The 24,650-nt window shown below is 46.1% G+C and overlaps 1 protein-coding gene across 4 annotated transcripts in view; it reads right to left on the reverse strand.

Annotated features, from left to right (window-relative positions):
* Window positions 1-24,650, reverse strand: part of LOC126294960 (neprilysin-2-like) — a 385,930-nt gene that overhangs the window by 105,691 nt on the left and 255,589 nt on the right. For 2 of the 4 annotated variants that reach the window (XM_049987185.1, XM_049987186.1), the window contains exon 3: window positions 8,344-8,478. In XM_049987185.1, the coding sequence (XP_049843142.1) occupies window positions 8,344-8,478 (135 nt within the window). Of the gene's footprint in view, window positions 1-8,343; window positions 8,482-24,650 lie in introns of all 4 variants that reach the window. The other 2 variants (XM_049987183.1, XM_049987184.1) reach the window with 1 other exon arrangement.

Consider the following 24,650-nt stretch of genomic DNA (forward strand, 5'->3'; position numbering starts at 1 on the left):
TGGTGCTATAGACGAATGTTGAAAATTAGGTGGACTGATAAGGTAAGGAACGAGGAGGTTCTACGCAGAATCGGAGACGAAAGGAATATGTGGAAAACACTGATAAAGAGAAGGGACAGGATGATAGGACATCTGCTGAGACATGAGGGAATGACTTCCATGGTACTAGTGGGAGCTGTAGAGGGCAAAAACTGTAGAGGAAAACAGAGATTGGAATACGTCAAGCAAATAATTGAGGACGTAGGTTGCAAGTGCTACTCTGAGATGAAGAGGTTGGCACAGGAAAGGAATTCGTGGCGGGCCGCATCAAACCAGTCGGTAGACTGATGACCAAAAAAAAAAAAATGTCTACCGATTACCGGGACCACTTTGACCTTTAAATGACCTCCAATGTGACCACGTCGGGATTGACGGAGGGCATCGAAAGGGTGCAAAAAAGGGCAGCTACTTTTGTATTATCACGTAATAGGGGAGAGAGTGTGGCAGATATGATACGCGAGTTGGGATGGATGTCATTAGAGCAAAGACGTTTTCGTCGCTTCGAGATCTATTTACGAAATTTCAGTCACCAACTTTCTCTTCCGAATGCGAAAATATTTTGATGAGCCTAACCTACATAGATAGGAATGATCATAAAAATAAAATAAGAGAAATCAGAGCTCGAACAGAAAGGTTTAGGTGTTCGTTTTTCCCGCGCGCTGTTCGGGAGTGGAATGGTACAGAGATAGTATGACTGTGGTTCGACGAACCCTCTGCCAAGCATTTAAATGTGAACTGCAGAGTAGTCATGTAGATGTAGATGTAGATGTCACCATCACGTGATCCCGGAGGTAAGGGTTCAAATGGCTCTGAGCACTATGGGACTTAACATCTATGGTCATCAGTCCCCTAGAACTACTTAAACCTAACTAACCTATGGACATCACACAACACCCAGATATCACGAGGCAGAGAAAATCCCTGACCCCGCCGGGAATCGAACCCGGGAACCCGGGCGGGGGAAGCGAGAACGCTACCGCACGACGACGAGATGCGGGCCTGGAGGTAATGCATGGTGTCACCGATCACCTCGAACTCAGCCACTTGTGTAGCTCTTACGACTGCTGCTTACCCAAAATATTTTTCCATTAGTAGTCCCAGTAAGCACGCTGCGAGTATTGTAATAAGTAATACAGACAATTTAGATGTGGTGTAAAGTGTGAGAAATGGTAAATAATTGTATTTGCTTTCCAGGTGTCACCCTGTCACTGTCTCTCAACATTTTACATCTCCCACTGTCACCGCCTATAGTCGTACGTGTAGACAATGCGTGTCGTTCCGCTTTTATGTGATGCATCGTAATGAAACACCTTATTCCTTCCCCAAAATGGGACACCTTCTACCTTCTTTCCCTCCTTCCTTCCTAAGAAGCGTGTCATGTGTACTATAGTAATTTTATTAGATGAAACTTCCTGGCAGATTAAAACTGTGTGCCCCCACAGAGACTCGAACTCGGGACCTTTGCCTTTCGCGGGCAAGTGCTCTACCATCTGAGCTACCGAAGCACGACTCACGCCCGGTACTCACAGCTTTACTTCTGCCAGTACTCGTCTCCTACCTTCCAAACTTTATAGAAGCTCTCCTGGGAACCTTGCAGAACTAGCACTCCTGAAAGAAAGGATACTGCGGAGACATGGCTTAACCACAGCTTCTGTAAAATTTGGAAGGTAGGAGACGAGGTATTGGCACAAGTAAAGCTGCGAGTAGCGGGCGTGAGTCGTGCTTCGGTAGCTCAGATGGTAGAGCACTTGCCCACGAAAGGCAAAGGTCCCGAGTTCGAGTCTCGGTCGGGCACACAGTTTTAATCTGCCAGGAAGTTTCATATCAGCGCACACTCCGCTGCAGATTGAAAAACTCATTCTGGAATTTTATTAGATGTTGCTAGTATATAGTGTCGGAGGTACCATGCGGCTTTTCGCGGATGATGCTGTAGTATACAGAGTAGTTGCAGCATTAGAAAATTGCAGCGAAATGCGAATACATAGAAAGATGGACCCTTTATTGTATGATTATATGATAGCGGAACAAACAGTGGTAGCAGTTACTTCTGTAAAATATCTGGGAGTATACGTACGGAACGCTCTGAAGTGGAATGATCGTATCAAATTAATTGTTGGTAAGGCGGATACCAGGTTGAGATTCATTGGGAGAGTCGTTAGAAAACGTAGTCCTTCAACAAAGGAGGTGGCTTACAAAACACTCGTTCGACCTATACTTGATTATTGCTCATCAATGTGGGATCCGTACCACATTGGGTTGACGGAGGAGATAGAGAAGATCTAAAGAAGAGCGGCGCGTTTCGTCACAAGGTTATTTGGTAAGCGTGATGGCGTTACGGAGATGTTTAACAAACTCAAGTGGCAGACTCTGCGAGAGAGGCGCTCTGCATCGCGGTGTAGCTTGCTGTCCAGGTTTCGAGAGGGTGCGTTTCTGGATGAGGTATCGAATATATTGCTTCCCCCTACTTATACCTCCCGAGGAGATCACGAATGTAAAATTAGAGAGGTTCGGGCGCGCACAGAGGCTTTCCGGCAGTCGTTCTTCCCGCGAACCACACGCGACTGGAACAGGAAAGGGAGGTAATGACAGTGGCACGTAAAGTGCCCTCCGCCACACACCGTTGGGTGGCTTGCGGAGTATAAATGTAGATGTAGAAGTAGTTGGTTACTGTTCCCTTCGAGCAATAGTTCTCAATGCACCAGCACTTTGTGTAATAGTTTCCATCGACTGTATTTTTTCTTGTGATGGATTACCTTCGCTCAGCTCCTGAAGTAGTTATGGAGAAGACGTTAGGTGACGACAGAACACATTGTCATACTGCACCCACTTTATGTGCAAGATGCAACAAGTCCACTAAAGAGACAGCTTACACTACACTCGTTCGTCCTCTGTTAGAATATTGCTGCGCGGTGTGGGATCCTAACCAGGTGGGATTGACGGAGGACATCGAAAGGGTGCAAAAAAGGGCAGCTCGTTTTGTATTATCACGTTATAGGGGAGAGAGTGTGGCAGATATGATACGGGGGTTGGGATGGAAGTCATTAAAGCAAAGACGTTTGTCGTCGCAACGACATCTATTTACGAAATTTCAGTCACCAACTTTCTCTTCCGAATGCGAAAATATTTTGTTGAGCCCAACCTACATATGTAGGAATGATCATCAAAATAAAATAAGAGAAATCAGAGCTCGAACAGAAAGGTTTAGGTGTTCGTTTTTCCCGCTCGCTGTTCGGGAGCGGAATGGTAGAGAGACTGTACTATAGTAATTTTGTTAGATGTTGCTGCAGATGTTGCTAGTAGATGTTGGCTGGCCGCGGTGGTCTCGCGGTTCTAGGCGCGCAGTCCGGAACCGTGCGACTGCTACGGTCGCAGGTTCGAATCCTGCCTCAGGCATGGATGTGTGTGATGTCCTTAGGTTAGTTAGGTTTAAGTAGTTCTAAGTTCTAGGGGACTGATGACCACAGCAGTTGAGTCCCATAGAGCTCAGAGCCATTTGAACTACGTAGATGTTGCTGGTAGATAGTGTCGGAAGTTAACCTAGTAGATAGTGTCGGAAGTTCCGTGCGGCTTTTCGCAGATGATGCTGTAGTATGCAGAGAAATTGCAGCATTAGAAAATTGCAGCGAAATGCAGGAAGATCTGCAGCGGATAGGCACTTGGTGCAGGGAGTGGCAACTGACCCTTAACATAGACAAATGTAATGTATTGCGGATACATAGAGAGAAGGATCCTTTATTGTACGATTATATGATAGCGGAACAAACACTGGTAGCAGTTACTTCTGTAAAATATCTGGGAGTATGCGTGCGGAACGATTTGAAGTGGAATGATCGTATAAAATTAATTATCGGTAAGGCGGGTGCCAGGTTGAGATTCAATGGGAGAGTCCTCAGAAGATGTGTATCAGAGTCCTTCCGGAAATTGTACATAGGTCAAAGAACATGCACCGTTCATGACAGGTGTGTGGAGCATCGAAGGTACACACGCGTATCACAGCCAGAACATTGTACTGATACAAAGCATTCCATGAATTACAGTCATGTGAAGATTTTAACATCCACCTCTTCTTTTTGGGTATCTGTCTTCAAGAAAGCTATAGAAATTAGATTAGCTAATAATTTAATAAATAGATATAATGGCTTTAATTTGGACAAAGCATGGAATCCGGCTGTGGGGGTAATTGAACTGCAGAAAGTCGATCACACATCGATAAGCGAATCTAATGTCTGTGCGCCTTCGCCACAGGCGGCGCGTGTGTAAGCGTATTTTTCTGCCGCCGACGAGCATCTGAGATCCCCGTGCGCAGTACAGCCGCAGTGGAGCATATAAGGCCGCGCTTGGCATCTTGTCGTCAGTCTTGTGACTCACTCTGAGGATGGCCGGACGATACGCGGCCGAAATATCAGTGGAGGAAACTTTATTTGCGCGGTTGCACGCCCGAAATTTAATGGATTATTCACTACGCCGCGAGAGGTTGAAAATACACATAGCTGATAGCATGTTCGGAATTTTTTACTTTCGTCCACAGCCCAGATGGAGCAACACTGTACTAAAAATGCTGGACTGTGACTGGAGGAAAGGAGAGGGAGATGTGTGAAGATTTTTTTTTTATTCCGGTCGTTTGCACAGTTTTGGGCAAAGTCCAGATGGAGCTACACTGTAGCTGGCTCTTTCATGCTAATACTGTGTAATACCAAGTGTAACCTCCCCACAAAATAAAATATTTTCATTAATATTCTCATTTAGTGTAACCTCAAAACAGAAAAATTCCTAAACCTCTCAACAGTAAAAAAATATAATTATGTCGTTCACATTCAGTATAACCTACCAACAGGAAAATTGCGTAACGTATCAATAATAAAATGTGACTAATCTCTCAATTAAAAAAAATGTGGGTCACTTATAACCTTTCAATAATTGACAGTCAATTTAACCTGGTAAATTTTGGACACCAGCAGTGCTGCGTCATGGCCCTGATACATCATTCTGAACAAACTGAAAAATCTTGCCTTAATCAGATCGCCGGATAACGCGTATATATCTGCTCCTATAAGAAATTTTCTTGGCGCAGCTAAGTGCAATGCTGGCCGATAGATTTGTCTTATATAAAAGGAAAGAACTGATTTTTCTTTTCAATAATCGGGATAACCAAGGATTGTAGAAATTAGTGAATTCTTTAAATTTGAGATGAATGTCAAAAGTTACTTTTTATGAGAAAGATTATTATTAACAGATTTTTTTTAAAAACCTTTGCATGGGACTTGATATAACAGTACTACATACGCGCGAGGCTGCTTTTACCTTATCCTACCACGCTGAGGCTCCGCCATCGCTGCACACGACCGGCCCAGCCAACACGATACACCAGACACGACTGCTCGCTAGCAACAACTTACTCCTACTGCTACACAAGTTCCTACTGCAGTCAACACTGCTCTTTGGTCTCAGATTCTCTTACAGCTTACATATCGCAGGCAGTGCGTGAGCAATACATCGAAATTACATCAGCTCGAGTGAGCTGACAACAAATTCATTAATTATGCACCTCTTACAACTGGACTCTGACTGGATGAGAGAAGAGGGAGGTGAAATACTGTCTAGTATGTGTGTGCCGTTTTAAATAAGTACAGGGTGTTTCAAAATGAATACACTAATTTTAAGGCTTTATAGCACATATTACATGCACATTACAATTACAAATAAGACACCAAATGAAAGAGCAACTCAAACAGATTTTGTCAGAATTATTCAGTGTGTACACCGATCACACATCGAGTGGATAGGCGAGTTGTTCCGAAACGTTGATCAATGTGTCAGGAGTAACTGTTGCAATTAAACTGTTTCTAAAGTCGGATAGATCAGCTGGTATCGGAGGCACATACACACGATGGTGTCAGAGTGTGTGTGAACGTGGAGGTGATGCATAAAGTGCTGTGTGTAGCGCCCCCTTGCGCCCAATCCACCTGTCCGATACAACGACGCAGAACCAGTCGCGTACTGAGTTACACCAGTGAGCAGGTACGGGACGTAGCTGCAGCACATCAAGATAATAAACATCAGTTACAGTTGATTCACCGAAAAAGAATGGCCCGTACACTTTCCGAGGGGATGTTTCTTGGGGCTAAGCGTGAAAGACTCGCCACTCGTTCAACACGTTTCTCAGTCACTCTTTGCCGTTCCATACTCTTCCCATTGCGCACAGGTATAGACACAAAACTGTTTGATGTGATTGTTCAGTTTCTCCCGGCGAATTTGTTGCTCGAACAGTCCGCGGGTATACTCTGGCGCTTCACAGCGTCCAGCGGGCGCAATGTTTCGGCGATCAGACATGTCGCCGTCGTCAGGTGCAGATCGACACTACTACAGATTCCGACGCCCACGGAGGGGGGGGGGGGGGGGGGGGAGGGGGGGTTTCTAAATCGGCCGGCCGCCCTCAGGAGCTCAAGTTCTAGGGGACTGATGACCTCAGATGTTAAGTCCCATAGTGCTCAGAGCCATTTGAACCATCCCCCCCCCATCTGCCTACCCACTATCTGCCCCCCCCCCCCCCCCCCAATCTTCCTTTGGCTCGGGAGTGTCATATTTGTGCCACCATTTTCGTGCAGTGTTTTACGGTGTGTGTTTTCCAGTGAGTGTTCCGTGGTGTGTCTTTAGGGAAGTGTAGCGAACAGCCATCATACCGTCGCTGGGTGTGATTTTTTTTTTATCTCTTGCGAACAGAAACCAGACTGCCGCCATGTTTTTTAATTGTGTGTCTACTTTGTTACTTGTCTGATTCCTGTGTATTTTATCGACATTGCCAACCCCTTTTGCTTTCTGTTTTAACTTTCCACATTTTTACGTCGTTTTACACTTTGAGTCATCATTTAATGCCTGTTTTTCCTTGTTTCTTTATTCTTCCTTATCTTAAGAAAAAAAGTCTGTAGGCTGTAGAACAGCGTACTAAGCTGCTGCCAGCCCGCCCCCTTCAGGGGGAATTGAAAATCAAGAAAGAAAAAAAAATTCATGAGCTCAGTTCGTCAGCGCACCTGACGATGGCGACATGTCTGATCGCCGAAATATTGTGCCCGCTGGACACTATGAACCGCCAGTATACCCGTGGACTGTTCCCCTGTTTCAGTTGCTCTTTCATTTGGTGTATTATTTACAACTGTAAGTTGAAAGTAATAAATGCTATGATGCCTTAAAACCGGTATGTTCATTTTGAAACGCCATGTAATGCGTATTTTCGCCTTTCTGGTTGAGGCGGCATGAAAAAAAAAATCATGCCGCCTCAACTTGAAAGGCATGTCTGGCAAAAAAAAACAACAAGTGACACCCTTTCCCTCCTCTCCCCCTCCTTATCTCCAACCAATCATAGAGAAGTATTAAACATGCACGATAGTGGAAAGGGACCAGTTGTGCTTTATATACCATCTTCCTCCTCTTTCCACCTAACGAGAGAATAGTACTACAAAATGTTGCCAGACATAGCCGGCCGGTGTGGCCGAGCGGTTCTAGGCACTACAGTCGCAGGTTCGAATCCTGCCTTGGGCATGGATGTGTGTGAGGTCCTTGGGTTAGTTAGCTTTAAGTAGTTCTTAGGGGACTGATGACCTCAGAAGTTTAGTCGCATTGTGCTCAGAGCCATTTGAACCATTTTCTAGGAGGGGGAGAGGGAGAGGGAACTGGAATTTCATACTGCCATGACTGGGTAGGTCCGGCAATCTCGGCTTTTTTTTCATTGGTTGTTTAATTTTTAATTCTGCACTGTGATTGGCTGGAGATAAGAGGGATGGGAATGGGAGATGAGAGGTTTCTCGATATCCAAAATTATTGACTGACTGACTGATTTTATTGACCGATGGGGTCAGTAATGCCTGGTGACGTATTTGGTTAGAGATCATCTATGATGCCATACACGATTATGTTGTCACCTGGAAGAGGGATGGGAATGGGAGATGAGAGGTTTCTCGATATCCAAAATTATTGACTGACTGACTGATTTTATTGATTGATGGGGTCAGTAATGTGTGGTGACGTATTTGGTTCGAGATCATCTATGATGCCATACACGATTATGTTGCCACCTGCAAGGTCGCTTCGAGGTCAAAGTGACCGAGGTAGTTGTGTGGTCTTTGCCCCCCCCTCGCCCCGCTGCCTCTCCTCCTCACGTGCTCCCTCTCCCCACAATCCACAGAGCCAACCCCGTCACTTGGTCATGGAAGCCTTCAGCTGCTGTGGTTCTCTTACTGCTGGGCACGCAGTGATACTGTGCGTTCCGAGTGGAAGGCAGTGAGTGGAGGGAATACGGGTGGTACTGACCTGCATGCACGCACCCCGGCGTGAGGCAGACGTCCCGGAAGCTGTCGGCCCCGCTGGAACGCGTCGTCACCGCCGCCCGGCCGACTTCCGAGGTCGCGTCGCCTCTGGACTCGACGGCCACCGGCATCGGCGACTCTGCTGGGCAACAAATAGACAGCGTCCAAGGATCAGCGAAACAACGAGCAGTCAGCTGTGGCGGGCTGGCGCACAGGTAGGCGTAGGCGGCAGTTGCAGCAGGTCGCAGATACGGGGGTCTTAAGCCGTCGGCACACGGACCGTGCTGTCGAACGTTAACGTTGAGCGTGCCACGTTCCACGTGCTGCTGAGCGCTCGGGAACGATGCGACTATGTGCACACGGTACGTGGGCTCCAACGTGGTATACGCGATCGCAGCGCTCTCCAGCGGCAGTTGAGGGATGTTTCTTGTTCGTAAATCACACTGTTTACTCAACGGGCGCACGTAAAATTCCCACGTTAGCTCTATTAAAACGCACATCTCCTCCATCGCCCACTCTCTCCCCCAAGTCCTTTTGCATTTCCCTCCTCTGCCTCCTCTCATTCCCTCTCGTGTCTGCCCTGCCCCTCTCCCCCTTTACTAGTCCTCTCCCTCCTTGGTTTCCCCCCTCCCCCCTTTTCGTTTTTTTCCTTCCTCCCTCCTTGTTCTTCCCCCTCCTCCAGGTCCCCCCGCACCTCTGCCTTTGGCTCGGGAGCCGCCCTCTTCGTGCAGTGTTTTACAGTGAGTGTTCCGTGTTGTGTTTCTTGGGAAGTGTTGCGAACGGCCATCATACTGTCGCTGTGTGTGCTTTTTATCCTAAGCAAACAGCAACCACACTGTCGCCGTGTTTCTTAATGGTGTGTCTACTATGTTACTTGTCTAATTCCTGTGTCTTTTATTAACATTGCCAACCCCTTTTGCTTTCTGTTATAACTTTCCGCATTTTTCCCCCATTTTACACTTTACATCACCGTTTTATCGCCTGTTTTTCTTGTTTCTTTTCTTCTTCCCTTTTTAAAATAAAAGTCTGTAGGCTGTTGAGCAGCGTAATAAGCTGCTGCCAGCCCGCCCCATTCAGGGGGAATTGAAAATCAATAAAGGAAAGAAAAAAAAAACCATGTCCATCAAAAGGGAAGTACCATGTCCAATCCATAAGGACACAGGCTTATAAAAATCCCATTTCAAACAGTGTGTTACAAATTTAAGATAAACATTATTTCATGATTTCCACATTGTAGTAAAACCCCAAGGTCAGTCTTACTTGATCACTGTTCCTACCCAGTAGCAGAATCTTTGCAACATGTGATTTACTAAGCATAAAGGAAGAAGGAGTAAAACATCTGTAAACAAGTAGCGCAAGCTGTCCTTTAGGTTAAGCCAATCGAACAAAGTCACCCGACAAGAAAAGGCGAACTTGTATTTACATAACATCAAATATTATGGTCTACACTTGTATTAAACTAATAATAAAGTATCGGAACCTAATAAAAACGCGAATGTTAAGGGAAAAAAAATTGGTTGTGTCAGGACGCAAACCACCGCCCAATGAAATGAACTCTTTAGTGGACACTGACGCTATTTTTTTTTTAATCTCATTTTGTTCGTTGCATCTGTTCGGGGCGGATGTCGTAAGACATCTGTTTAAGTTCGTGGTTGATCGATTAACTAAGTTTTTTTTTTTTTTGTATTACAAAGGGAGCTAACCCTCTGACCGAACACGCTGAGCTACCGTGTCGCCTAGTTTATTACGCTAAACCAACATATCGCCTTTTGTCTCTAATCATAGTATCTTAGCGCTTGCTAAAAACATTAATTGTAGATATGTTACTAACTGAAATTTAATTATAACAAATTGTACCAAGAACAATGCGCTTTGGGTGTGTCGCTGCCTTCAAATAGCACACTCCCATTACACGCAAGTTACAATAATTCTTTTGCCATGAATATGATGTTTCTCATTATTTTATTGGAACGAATGACACAGTTAACAACGAGTTTTGCGGAGATTCTCAATTTGCTGGTGCTCGGAACGGCATATATACGTATAGGCTTGAAATGAAAGCCAATATGGCGGCTCACAACTCTGTACTGAAGGGAGGCGGCGTGCGTGTGACGTAGGTGGCGTTGCGCCATCTCATTGGTCAACGCTCAGACGCACACTCAGAATATCTGACATGTCAGATATCGCTCTGCAAGTTTGGAAAGACTCCCGAACCTGCTATTATATGCTGTGACGTCAGAAACTCGGCAAGTTCAACGCTCGGATGCTCGGTCCGTTTGCCGACGGCTTTATGCGACCGCACAAAACCTTGTTTCACAGGAAGGAAGGACAGCTAGGGTTTAACGCCGCATTGCACGGAATGTCGGGCCCACTTTTCCGGACGAATCGAAGAGTTAAAAGCAAATGGAATACAGAAACTTATACTTAGCAGAGACAAATGTTTATACGAGAAAATACAGGGTGTTTCAAAAATGACCGGTGTATTTGAAACGGCAATAAAAACTAAACGAGGAGCGACAGAAATACACTGTTTGTTGCAATATGCTTGGGACAGCAGTACATTTTCAGGCGGACAAACTTTCGAAATTACAGTAGTTACAATTTTCAACAACAGATGGCGCTGCAAGTGATGTGAAAGATATAGAAGACAACGCAGTCTGTGGGTGCGCCATTCTGTACGTCGTCTTTCTGCTGTAAGCGTGTGCTGTTCACAACGTGCAAGTGTGCTGTGGACAACATGGTTTATTCCTTAGAACAGAGGATTTTTCTGGTGTTGGAAAACCTACCGCCTAGAACACAGTGTTGTTGCAACAAGACCAAGTTTTCAACGGAGGTTTAATGTAACCAAAGGACCGAAAAGCGATACAATAAAGGATCTGTTTGAAAAATTTCAACGGACTGGGAACGTGATGGATGAACGTGCTGGAAAGGTAGGGCGAACGCGTACGGCAACTACAGAGGGCAATGCGCAGCTAGTGCAGCAGGTGATCCGACAGCGGCCTCGGGTTTCCATTCGCTGTGTTGCAGCTGTGGTCGAAATGACGCCAACGTCCACGTATCGTCTCGTGCGCCAGAGTTTACACCTCTATCCGTACAAAATTCAAACGCGGCAAACTCTCAGCGCCGCTACCATTGCTGCACGAGAGACATTCGCTAACGATATAGTGCACAGGATTGATGACGGCGATATGCACGTGGGCAGCATTTGGTTTACTGACGAAGCTTATTTTTACCCGGACGGCTTCATCAATAAACAGAACTGGCGTATATGGGGAACTGAAAAGCCCCATGTTGCAGTCCCATCGTCCCTGCATCCTCAAAAAGTACTGGTCTGGGCCGCCATTTCTTCCAAAGGAATCATTGGCCCATTTTTCAGATGCGAAACGATTACTGCATCACGCCATCTGGACATTCTTCGTGAATTTGTGGCGGTACAAACTGCCTTAGACGACACTGCGAACACCTCGTGGTTTATGCAAGATGGTGCCCGGCCACATCACAAGGCCGACGTCTTTAATTTCCTGAATGAATATTTCGATAATCGTGTGATTGCTTTGGGCTATCCGAAACATACAGGAGGCGGTGTGGATTGGCCTCCCTATTCGCCAGACATGAACCCCTGTGACTTCTTTCTGTGGGGACACTTGAAAGACCAGGTGTATGGCCAGAATCCAGAAACAATTGAACAGCTGAAGCAGTACATCTCATCTGCATGTGAAGCCATTCCGCCAGAGACGTTGTCAAAGGTTTCGGGTAATTTCATTCACAGACTACGCCATATTATTGCTACACATGGCGGATATGTGGAAAATATCGTACTATAGAGTTTCCCAGACCGCAGCGCCATCTGTTGTTGACAATTGTAACTACTGTAATTTCGAAAGTTTGTCTGCCTGAAAATGTACTGTTGTCCCAAGCATATTGCAACAAACGGTGTATTTCTATCGCTGCTCGTTTGGTTTGTATTGCTGTTTCAAATATACCGGTCATTTTTGAAACACCCTGTAACTCCACTCATACCCACTGGGAGTGTTAGAGGACCATTACTGCTCACACAACATAAGCACTGAAGCGCCAAAGAAACTGGTATAGTCATGCGTATTTGAGCCGTGGTAAAATTTGCTGTTTTGAAAAGCGCGCCGCAGCGCGTAGTGTGAAGCAGTTGCCTTCCGTTTCTGGCGATGGCGTCGCTGTGGCAGTCGCAGCTTTGGTGTCTCCCTCTGGTGGGAAAGGGAAAAAGTTGCCTGTTCACGCGCTTTTGAGCTCGCTAGGGGGCGAGTCTGGTCAGTTGGCCAGCCGGGTCAATGTCGGGAAGTCAGTGTCTGTCTGTCGTCCGGAGTGTTAGGCCGCCAGTCTGCTCGAGTTTTTTCAGGCAAAGGGCATTGGCGGTTGGACCGGTCGGCTGGTCGGTCGCGCACTGAGACACTGAGACACTTGTCCGTCTTGAGCGTCAGCGCACGTGAGGTCGCCACGTGAGTCCAGCGGGCCGCGCCGTATAGCGAGGGGTGGTGAACGAGAGCAACAGGAGTCAACCCACGACATCGGTCTGGCTGGTGCGAGCTGCGACGCCGTGAGACGGGAGATCGGCGCGCCTTCCTGGGTCCGTTGAAGCGGCTGGCAGCGGACGGTTCGGGAGAGCGTTGGGGGTGCTGCGCCAGGTCTTCTCCAGAAATCGCAGTTTCTTAGGAGTTATCTGATTGGAGATGTCGTTTCACTTATTTGTTAAATTCTACTTGTTTTCTTAGTCAGCCTCTCGTCCCCAGCTTGCTCGTCTGTCTCTCGTCCGCATTTGCTAGGCAGTTAGTGTCTGTCTGTCTGTCTGTATGCCGTACGTTAATAGCTGCCTCTGTCATGCTTGTCGGATTCTGTGTTAACGAATTTATAGAATTAAGGTAAAGGCCGAATTCCTGAAATATGTTTTTATCTTGCCTATCATCTTGAGACGCGGTATATGTGCAGTGTAGAGCATGTTTGTACATTTTATTCAAGACTGAATTACGTGGGTTTTTATTTAAATGGTCATTTTAGTATATAAAGTTCCCACCCTTCCACCATATGAGTTTTCTTTTGAAAACAAAGTTCTACTTTCGGTGGCAAGTATTTTTTTTTTTTAATGTGAGTGTTTTGTACCATTTCCATTCCTCCCACGGGGTTCATAGTTCGTGTGTTTGGGTGAGTTATTTCAATTTTTAGTTTAAAGTAAACTGGTGTGTTGCAGATTTGCACCAGTGTAGTGTGACTACGGGCGTGTTAAAAGGCAGCAGCAAGCTTCTCTGCCCGAAAGCTCACACTGTCAACAAAAAAAGTTGTTATTTCTGCCTGTGAATAAATTGTAACTTAATATTTATAGGGAGCTTTCTGATTATAATTTTAAATGTTTCTTTTTAAAAAAAGGGAAGGGTTTTTAGGAATAAAATTTCCATTTCTTGAAAGAAATTTGATTTCATCAGTTACAAACTAGCAACTACTTCCACGCTCACATAGTGTGATTAAATGTGTCAATGTTCCTGATGAATAGCTAGTAAATAAAGTAAATTCTTTCAGAAAAGATTTTGAAAGTAAAAACGCGATTCAGTGTTCAAATACAGAGATATGGAAACAGGCAGAATACGGTGCTGTGGTTGGCAACGCCTATATAAGACAACAAGTGTCTGACGCTGTTGTTAGATCGGTTACTGCTGCTACACTGGCTGGATATCAAGATTTAAGTGACTTAGAACGTGGTGTTACAGTGGGCACCGAGCGATGGGACAGAGCATCTCCGAGGTGGGAATTTTGCCGTGTAACCATTTCACGAGTGTGCCGTGAATCTCACAAATCCGGTAAGACATCAGATCTCAGACATCGCTGTGGCTGAAAAAGATACTTCAAGAAGCGACCAACATCGAGTGCACAGAATAGTTCATAGGGCCAGAAGTCCAACCCTTCCGCAAATTACTGCAGATTTGAATGCTGGGAGCGCCTCCCCCCATCGGAGGTTCGAGTCCTCCCTTGGGCATGGCTGTGTGTGTTGTCCATAGCGTAAGTTAGATTAAGCAGTGTGTAAGCTTAGGGACCGATAACCTGAGCAGTTTGGTCCCATAAGATCTTACCACAAATTTCCAATTTGAATGCCGGGCCATCAACAAGTCTCAGCGTGTGAACCATTTAACGAAACATAATCGAAATGGGCTTTAGAAGCTGAAGGCCCGCTCGTATACCCTCGATCACTGCAACAAATAAAGCTTTACGCCTCACGTGGGCCTGTCAACACTCACATTGGACTGTTCAAGACTGATTCAAATTTTGACTATTTCAAATTGCATCGATAGGATGGACGCGTGCAGCTATGAAAACAACTTCACAAATCCGTGGACCCTTGATGGCACCAGGGGAGTGTCCAAGCTGGTGGAGGCTCAGTAATGGTGTGGGACGGGTGCAGTTCGAGTGCTATGGGACCCCTGACACGTCTAGATACGACTCTGACAGGTGACACGTACGTAAGCATCCTGTCTGATCACCTGCATCCATTCGTGTCCACTGTGCATTCTGACAGACTTGGGCAATTCCAGCACGACAATGCAACGCTCTACGCGTCCAGAATTGCTACAGGGTGGCTCCAGGAACAGTCTGCTGAGTTTAAACACATCCGCTGGCCACCAAGCTCCCCAGAAAAGATCATTATCGGGCACATCTGGGATACCTTGCAATGTGTTCCACCCTCTCGTACTCTTAGGGATTTATGGACAACCCTGCAAGGTTCATGGTGTTAATTCCCTCCAAGCACTACTTCAGACATTAGTCACCCTATGTCGTGTTGCGCAACTTCTGCGTGCTCCCATGGGCGCTACACGATATTAAGCTGGTGTATCAGTTTCTCTGGTTCTTCATTGTAAATGACAGACTGGATGACGTCGGAGCTCCATGATGCTATTGGTCTTGATGATGCTGAGCATAGAGAACTCCAAATTCCAGTAAAACTCTAGCGAATCCATGAAGACCTGCAGAGGCTGAAGTGTGGTCCACTGATTAGAACTTCATTGTCATCATATACACTCCTGGAAATTGAAATAAGAACACCGTGAATTCATTGTCCCAGGAAGGGGAAACTTTATTGACATATTCCTGGGGTCAGATACATCACATGAACACACTGACAGAACCACAGGCACATAGACACAGGCAACAGAGCATGCACAATGTCGGCACTAGTACAGTGTATATCCACCTTTCGCAGCAATGCAGGCTGCTATTCTCCCATGGAGACGATCGTAGAGATGCTGGATGTAGTCCTGTGGAACGGCTTGCCATGCCATTTCCACCTGGCGCCTCAGTTGGACCAGCGTTCGTGCTGGACGTGCAGACCGCGTGAGACGACGCTTCATCCAGTCCCAAACATGCTCAATGGGGGACAGATCTGGAGATCTTGCTGGCCAGGGTAGTTGACTTACACCTTCTAGAGCACGTTGGGTGGCACGGGATACATGCGGACATGCATTGTCCTGTTGGAACAGCAAGTTCCCTTGCCGGTCTAGGAATGGTAGAACGATGGGTTCGATGACGGTTTGGATGTACCGTGCACTATTCAGTGTCCCCTCGACGATCACCAGAGGTGTACGGCCAGTGTAGGAGATTGCTCCCCACACCATGATGCTGGCTGTTGGCCCTGTGTGCCTCGGTCGTATGCAGTCCTGATTGTGGCGCTCACCTGCACGGCGCCAAACACGCATACGACCATCATTGGCACCAAGGCAGAAGCGACTCTCATCGCTGAAGACGACACGTCTCCATTCGTCCCTCCATTCACGCCTGTCGCGACACCACTGGAGGTGGGCTGCACGATGTTGGGGCGTGAGCGGAAGACGGCCTAACGGTGTGCGGGACCGTAGCCCAGCTTCATGGAAACGGTTGCGAATGGTCCTCGCCTATACCCCAGGAGCAACAGTGTCCCTAATTTGCTGGGAAGTGGCGGTGCGGTCCCCTATGGCACTGCGTAGGATCCTACGGTCTTGGCGTGCATCCGTGCGTCGCTGCGGTCCGGTCCCAGGTCGATGGGCACGTGCACATTCCACCGACCACTGGCGACAACATCGATGTACTGTGGAGACCTCACGTCCCACGTGTTGAGCAATTCGGCGGTACGTCCACCCGGCCTCCCGCATGCCCACTATACGCCGTCGCTCAAAGTCCGTCAACTGCACATACGGTTTACGTTCACGCTGTCGCGGCATGCTACCAGTGTTAAAGACTGCGATGGAGCTCCGTATGCCACGGCAAACTGGCTGACACTGACGGCGGCGGTGCACAAATGCTGCGCAGCTAGCGCCATTCGACGGCTAACACCGCGGTTCCTGGTGTGTCCGCTGTGCCCTGCGTGTGATCATTGCTTGTACAGCCCTTTCGCAGTGTCCGGAGCAAGTATGGTGGGTCTGACACACCGGTGTCAATGTGTTCTTTTTTCCATTTCCAGGAGTGTACAAATACAGGGTGATCATTAATAACAGCGACAAAGTGCAGGGACGGATTCGTGTGGCTGGAAATGGAAAAAAAGGGTCCTATGAACGTATGTCCAGAATTGCATCGTTACCACGCTAGATGGTGCTGACGGATGACAGTTCCTCTGAGCCCTTGCTGTTTGTCCCTTGTGTGTCACAGGCCGTGTGATTGACACGGCGTACTGTAAGCAGCAGAATGGTTCGTCAATGGAGAGGGTCGATAAAGGGAATCCAATAATTGTGACGTTCTGGTGCATAAACCGTCGACAAAATCCTTCATGTAGAGAGAAATCCGATGCTGATATTCCTTGCACTCATTGCAGGTGATATGAACAGTAGCGGCTGTCGTGCAGGACACACGTCATCGTGCCATGGCTTACACCGGCGACTTGCCAGGAGCTTGTCATAGGGTTCGTCTCAGTATCCTGTAGAACCCGGTTCTCCAGATCTGGTGCACGCAGAGTCCGCCACCTCCCTGCACGTTCTCCTGTCTGAAAGGGCCGGCGAACACACAGACGCCCAAAGAGGATTTGAAATGTTCTGTGATGTGGTTGGTGTCTGTGAGGGTACTTGTTTCTTTATAAAAGTGATGCCTCTCGACCGCTTCCATCGGCTTTGGCACAATGGCCATTTCGGCTTCTTCCCGACACCAATACCAGGCCATTCTGCTGCTTACAGCAGGCACGTCAATCACCCAGCCTGCAACACACAAGCAACACATGGCAGGTGGTCTGATGAACTGTCATTTGTCAGCGCCATCTACCGTGGCAACAATGCGTTTCCACACAATTATTCATAGGACCTTTTTTCCTCCATTTCCGGTCTGGAATCCGTCCCTGCACTTCATTGGTTTTATTACAGTTCACCTTGTATATGTCCAAACGTTTATTAGAGTACCACATCTCTCTCTATCCAAGCATGAATCCATACTTGCGGGGTCTGCTGGTTAATGTAATGTGGCATGTTAATTTTAAGGGGTGGCCGGATGCCGTTCCTGCCGCCATCCCGTACCCTCTGGGCAGGGATTAGTGTACCCCAAGTGTCTGCGCCTAGTGTAATCCATGAAATAGTGCGAATGTGTTCAGATGTCTGCAAGCAGTGTAACTGAGGCGGAACATGGGGACCAGCCCGGTGTTCACCTAGCGGGATGTGGAAAACCGCCTAAAAACCACATCCAGGCTGGCTGGCACGCCAGTCCTCGTCGGTAATCCGCCGGGCAGATTTGATATGGGGCCGGCGCGCCTACCCGATTCCTAGAAGGAGCACATTAGCGCTCTCGACTACCCTTGTGGGTCATTAGAGTACCATATCTATACGTATATCAATGTTTCTATATAAGCGATTTAGGAGGCAATCTTAGCAGCAGTTTTAAATTGTTTGCAGCTGATGCTGTGCTTTATCGCCTCCTAAACTCATCAGAACATCAAAACAATTTGCAAAACGATTTAGAAAAAATATCTATATGGTGCGAAAATTGACAATTGACACTAAATAATGAAAAGTGTCAGGTCATCCGCATTAGTGCTAAAAGCAATGTGTTAAACTTTGTTTACGAGATAAATCTAAAGACCATAAATTCAACTAAATACTACTAAATACTTAGGTATTTCAATCTGTATATTGAGCAAGCAGTAAAGGAAACAAAAGAAAAATTTGGAGTAGGTATTAAAATTCATGGAGACGAAGTAAAAACTTTGAGGTTCGCCGATGACATTGTAATTCTGTCAGAGACGGCAAAGGACTTGGAAGAGCAGTTGAACGGAATGGACAGTGTCTTGAAAGGAGGATATAAGATGAACATCAACAAAAGCAAAACGAGGATAATGGAATGTAGTCAAATTAAATCGGGTGTTGCTGAGGGAATTAGATTAGGAAATGAGACACTTAAAGTAGTAAAGGAGTTTTGCTATTTAGGAAGTAAAATAACTGATGATGGTCGAAGTAGAGAGGATATAAAATGTAGACTGGCAATGGCAAGGAAAGCGTTTCTGAAGAAGAGAAATTTGTTAACATCGAATATAGATTTAAGTGTCAGGAAGTCATTTCTGAAAATATTTGTTTGGAGTGTAGCCATGTATGGAAGTGAAACATGGACGATAACTAGTTTGGACAAGAAGAGAATAGAAGCTTTCGAAATGTGGTGCTACAGAAGAATACTGAAGATAAGGTGGATAGATCACGTAACTAATGAGGAGGTATTGAATAGGATTGGGGAGAAGAGAAGTTTGTGGCACAACTTGACTAGAAGAAGGGATCGGTTGGTAGGACATGTTTTGAGGCATCAAGGGATCACAAATTTAGCATTGGAGGGCAGTGTGGAGGGTAAAAATCGTAGAGGGAGACCGAGAGATGAGTACACTAAGCAGATTCAGAAGGATGTAGGTTGCAGTAGGTACTGGGAGATGAAGAAGCTTGCACAGGATAGAGTAGCATGGAGAGCTGCATCAAACCAGTCTCAGGACTGAAGACCACAACAACAACAACTTAGGTATTACAATTACGAACTACTTAAACTGGAAAGAACACATAGAAAATGTTGTGGGGAAGGCAAACCAAAGACAGCGATTTATTGGTGGAACACTTAGAAGATGCAACAGATCTACTGAAGAGGCTGCCTACACTACGCTTGTCCGTCCTCTTTCAGAATACTGCTGCGCGGTGTGGGAGTCTTAGCAGGTAGGATTGACGGAGTACATCGAGAAAGTTCACGGAGGGGCAGCACGGTATGTATTATCGAGAAATAGGGGGTGGGGGGGTGTCGCGTATACGATACGGGGCTTGGGGTGGACATCATTAAAACATAAACGTTTTTCGTTGCGGCGAGATCTTTTCACGAAATTTCAACCACCAACGTACTCCTTCGAATACGAAGAAAATCTTCTGAAGCCCATATATGGAGAAAATATTTTCGTCCTAAAGTGAGAGAAATCACAGCTCGTACGCAAATCCTTAAGTGTTCAGCTTTACCACGCGCGGGGTGGTAGACAGATAGTGCTAAATGTTTCGATGAACTATGTGCCAGTCACTTGGGTATGCCTTTCAGGGTAGTCATGTAAATACAATGTACTCGTTCTGCGTCTCTGGCATACCATGTTTTGCCTCGCCCACTATACTCTCCCGGCTTTACACCCAAACCTTAACGTGACAGGTGTTTCGAGAATTATGACGAGGTGACTTTGTAATTGCAGGTTTCCCGAAATGCGGAAATGCAGACTTCAACGACCGAGGATGTACACCGTCTCCAAGTTTCACCCCTGTGGCTGGCCTCTTCGGAGCTCTATCTGACTTCTTGTGTAACTTAATCCGGAGCCTCGGTGACGCGTCAAACGCTTTGCAGTAGGGGTCCGTAAAAGTCTTTCTGTGCTTCCGACGATAAAATTGCACCTTAACCCTGGTGCTGATGTGTGTGCCGTGCTAGCTCAGCCCAGGCTGACGCTCGTATAAGCTTGTACGTAACAGCGTTGTCGGTACTGTGTGTTCCACGTGTTACGTATGTGCCGAGGAGAAGAGAGGCGGCCAAAAAAACAGTACTTTGCGTTTGCGCAACATGGCGGAGGGCGTGTTTTTGAAGACTGCAGTCCAGAGCTGGTTGCGAGAACCTTTTGTCTCAGAAGCACTGGAGGGGAACGTAAAATACTGGGAGGGTCATTCGAGGTGAAGAGGCGGATGTCACAGCTAATGTTGGGTGTTAGCAGAACGGCGGTGCTTTTTTAACGATAACGATATCTCTCAGGTGGGCGACAAAATTTTTTTCCCATCCAGAGGAGGACGCTCGAGATGGAAGTTTCGAGAAAAGACCTCGCCGCGACGAAAAACGCTTATGATTTAATGATCTACACGCCAATGTGTGGCCGGCCGGCCGAGCGGTTCTAGGCGCTACAGTCTGGAACTGCGTGACCACTACGGTCGCAGGTTCGAATCCCGCCTCGGGCATGGATGTGTGTAGTGTCCTTAGGTTAATTAGATTTAAGTAGTTCTAAGTTCTTGGGGACTGATGACCTCTGAAATTAAGTCCCAGAGTGATCAGAGCCATTTGAGTGCTCAGAGGCAATTCCTGTTTCGTGTCCGCGGCAGTCTCTCTCTCTCTCTATTTTCGACAGTACGAAGCGTGCAGCCCTTCTCTGAACTTTCTCGACGTGTCTCAGCATTATGGAATACCTCAAGGAAAATGATCTACTGACACGCAGGCAACACGGATTAAGAAAATATCCTTCTAGTGAGACACAAGTAACTCTTCAAATAACTTACGGGTTTGCTGCCGGGTGACGTCGACAGGAGCACACCCTGCCATTCTCAGGGCACAACTGCAAGGAGGAAGCAATGTGCAACGGAATTTAATACCCCGGTTCACATAGGAGAAACAAGGAAGATACCACACACAGAACAAGTAACCGCAGAGTCAACACTCAACCAAAGATAACCAACGTCAGAAATATCGGTAATGACTATTAATCCACAGGTGAGGTAGCACTGATTCTGTCCCTCTGTTTTCTGCTGAGGGACAGCATTTAAACAAAATCCACTATCTCTGTTTATAAGGTTGGTTGATAGTTTCATTTCAACAGCTTCCTTAATAACACTATCCCAATAGCCGGAAAGCCAGAATCTCCATGTTGTTGTATTCCATAGGATGGCCGATGCGGTGATGTACCGACGACGAACCTGGGTGCACGAATGCCAATATGTCATTTTTTCGGATGAATCCAGTTTCTGTTTACAGCATCACGATGGTCGAATCCGTGTTTGGCGACATCGCGGTGAACGCAAATTGAAAGCGAGTATTCGTCATCACCATAATGGCATATCACCCGGCGTGATGGTATGGGGTGCCATTGGTTACACGTGTCGGTCACCTCTTCGCATTGACGGCACTTTGAACAGTGGACGTTACATTTCAGATGTGTTACGACCCGTGGCTCTACCCTCCATTCGATTCCTGCGATGGTGTTGTGTGATGTCCTTAGGTTAGTTAGGTTTAAGTAGTTCTAAGCTCTAGGGGACTGATGACCATAGATGTTAAGTCCCATGGTGCTCAGAACCATTTGAACCATTTTTTTGAACCCTGATAAATCGTACATTTCAGCAGGATAATGCAGGACCGCATGTTGCAGGTCCTGTACGGGCCTTTCTGGATACAGAGAATGTTCAGACTGCTGCTCTGGCCAGCACATTCACCAGGTGTGTCACCAATTGAAAACGTCTCGTCAATGGTGGCCGAGCAACTGGCTCATCACAATACGCCAGTCACTACTCTTGAAGGACTGTGGTACCGTGTTGAAGCTGCATGGGCAGTTGTACCTGTACACGCCATCCGAGCTCTGTTTGACTCAATGCCCCGGCGCATCAAGGCCGTTATTACGGCCAGAAGTGGTTGTTGTGGGTACTGATTTCTCAGGATCTGTGCACCCAAATTGCATGAAAATGTAATCACATGTCAGTTCTAGCATAATATACTTGTCCAATGAATACCCGTTTATCATCTGCATTTCTTCTTGGTGTGGCAATATTAATGGCCAGTAGTGTATATTTTTAACCTGCACTATCGGAAGAAAGAAAATTTTTTTGAAATGTGAAGGAGGTGTGTTTTCCATTAGAAATTCTGAACATTCCCTCACAAATACGGGAAAACTGCGTTTATTCGATGCACTAGACGCCGTTTCAATTGATGTTTTCCATATCTGTATGACAAATACCATATTGCAGCGCGTGATGTCGAGAGCCAATGCCGCCAGCAAAGGTGCATTACTCTTGTGGTCTGGTCCATCGTGGTTTACTATAGTACTCTTTGTCAATAACGTCATTCGCATCATCGTTTATGGAGCTCTGACATGGACTTTCCTAGTCTGACCCTCGCCTTTGAAAATTTGATTAAAAAATTGTAAATAGTCAAATAACATACGAAATTCACTACAAGTTCATGATTACTAACCTCAGTATTTCATCACATTACTTCTCAAACGTCATATATATTAAGTAATGTTACCAGTGATGAAAAAAACGTAGATTTAAATATTAGTTCTACCGGGATTTAAACTGTTGTAAGTCAGTACCCTTTGCTTGCGTGCGCGCGCTCGCGCGGATGTGTGTGTGTGTGTGTGTGTGTGTGTGTGTGTGTGTGTGTGTGTGTGTATTATCGTAAATACAAACCTGGATTGTCAACTGACAAGCTAAATATGCTACTGAGCTCAATGGCACGTCAGTCAAATGAAACTGAAAAGAATACTGTGTGCGTGAAAACCGGATTCGTAAGCACATTAATAAGCAAATCAATAATTTTGCGCACGGCAGACTTGGTCATTGCGAACTGTACGAAAAAAAAGTAGCTGTATAAAAAACATACTCTAATGTCGACCTGTATAAGAAAATAAGCTGAAACACACGAAAATGTCTGCACTGATATATGGCCCTCGTAAAATAAAGAAACTGACAGAACCAACATTGCACAAAGGAGACGAGACAATCGCGTATTGTGAATCTCACCTGCAAAATGAAGTACTAGCAGAAACAGCAACACAGCAAGACTCCGCAAAAGCTCAAAAAACGCTGCTAAAAGCTAACTACAGTTGATAAAGCGAAATTGCGTTCATAGTCTTCATACAGAATATCACTAGAAGACACGACTCAACATTTAGGTTCTGAAATTTCACTTAGGAAGTAATGTAGCAAAGAAAACAATTATAGACTCTAATATGAAAATTAATTTAATCTAATAACTGCGATGGTACAGTACATTAACTCAGAAGATCAATCAATAGCGTTATTATCAAAAACTCGACTGATACGAGGGTGAAGTGGACCAACAATACGAGTCTACAAAAGTAAAAATAAACTTTTTATCTCCTCAAATAATACCGTTTTCTTCATTTCCAAGCCTGTATCTCCGTATGCTACACAGCCATTCTTCTGAGCCATCAATCCTGCTAGTAATAAAGCTCCAACTCACATATTTCCAAAATTGCGTCCATGCGTTACACTGTACACTCCACAAATCCCCGCCTGCTGCATATCTCCGCTTTCCTCAACTGGCTCACAGAGATTCTACGACTCCATCGTGCTGCCACCACACACACAGATACTGTTGCCCAACCACTGTTTCTCTGACCACGATTGTTCAAATATATTGTTTTCCTGTACAAATATTAACACATCCAGTAACATCATCAAAAAATAGCAATCTTCCACCGGCGTCTCATCCACTGCCCTCGAGCAACAAGGAGCGCTATTCACTTTTTTTTTCGTTCTTAAACTCGTTCTGTTTGTTGCATTTGTTCAGGGCGGATGTCCCATGACACCCACTCAAGGTCATCGCGGGAAGCTAACACTCTGACCGAACGCGCTAAGCTAGCGTGTGGGCATCCATTTGACCAGCATTACTTCTCCCAGCACAGATACGAGGTGCATTCAAGTCCTAAGATTCTCCAGATTGGAAAGAGATAGAAACATGTGCATTATTTAAAAATGAGGCCGCGTTCATTGTCAATACGTCCCAGAGATGGCAGCACCGTACGGCAGATGGAATTTTACGGCCAGCGGCGAGAATGAGAGCTGTTTTCAATACTTAAAATGGCGACGTTTTCCTTACTTGAACAGCGTGCAATCATTCGTTTTCTGAATTTGCGTGGTGTGAATCCAATTGAAATTCATTGACAGTTGAAGGAGACATGTGGTGATGGAGTTATGGATGTGTCGAAACTGCGTTCGTGGGTGCGACAGTTTAATGAAGGCAGAACATCGTGTGACAACAAACCGAAACACCCTCGGGCTCGCACAAGCCGGCCTGACGACACGATCGAGAAAGTGGGGAGAATTGTTTTGGGGGATCGCCGAATGACTGTTG

Source organism: Schistocerca gregaria, chromosome 11 (genome assembly GCF_023897955.1).
Source record: "Schistocerca gregaria isolate iqSchGreg1 chromosome 11, iqSchGreg1.2, whole genome shotgun sequence".
Lineage (NCBI taxonomy): Eukaryota > Metazoa > Arthropoda > Insecta > Orthoptera > Acrididae > Schistocerca > Schistocerca gregaria.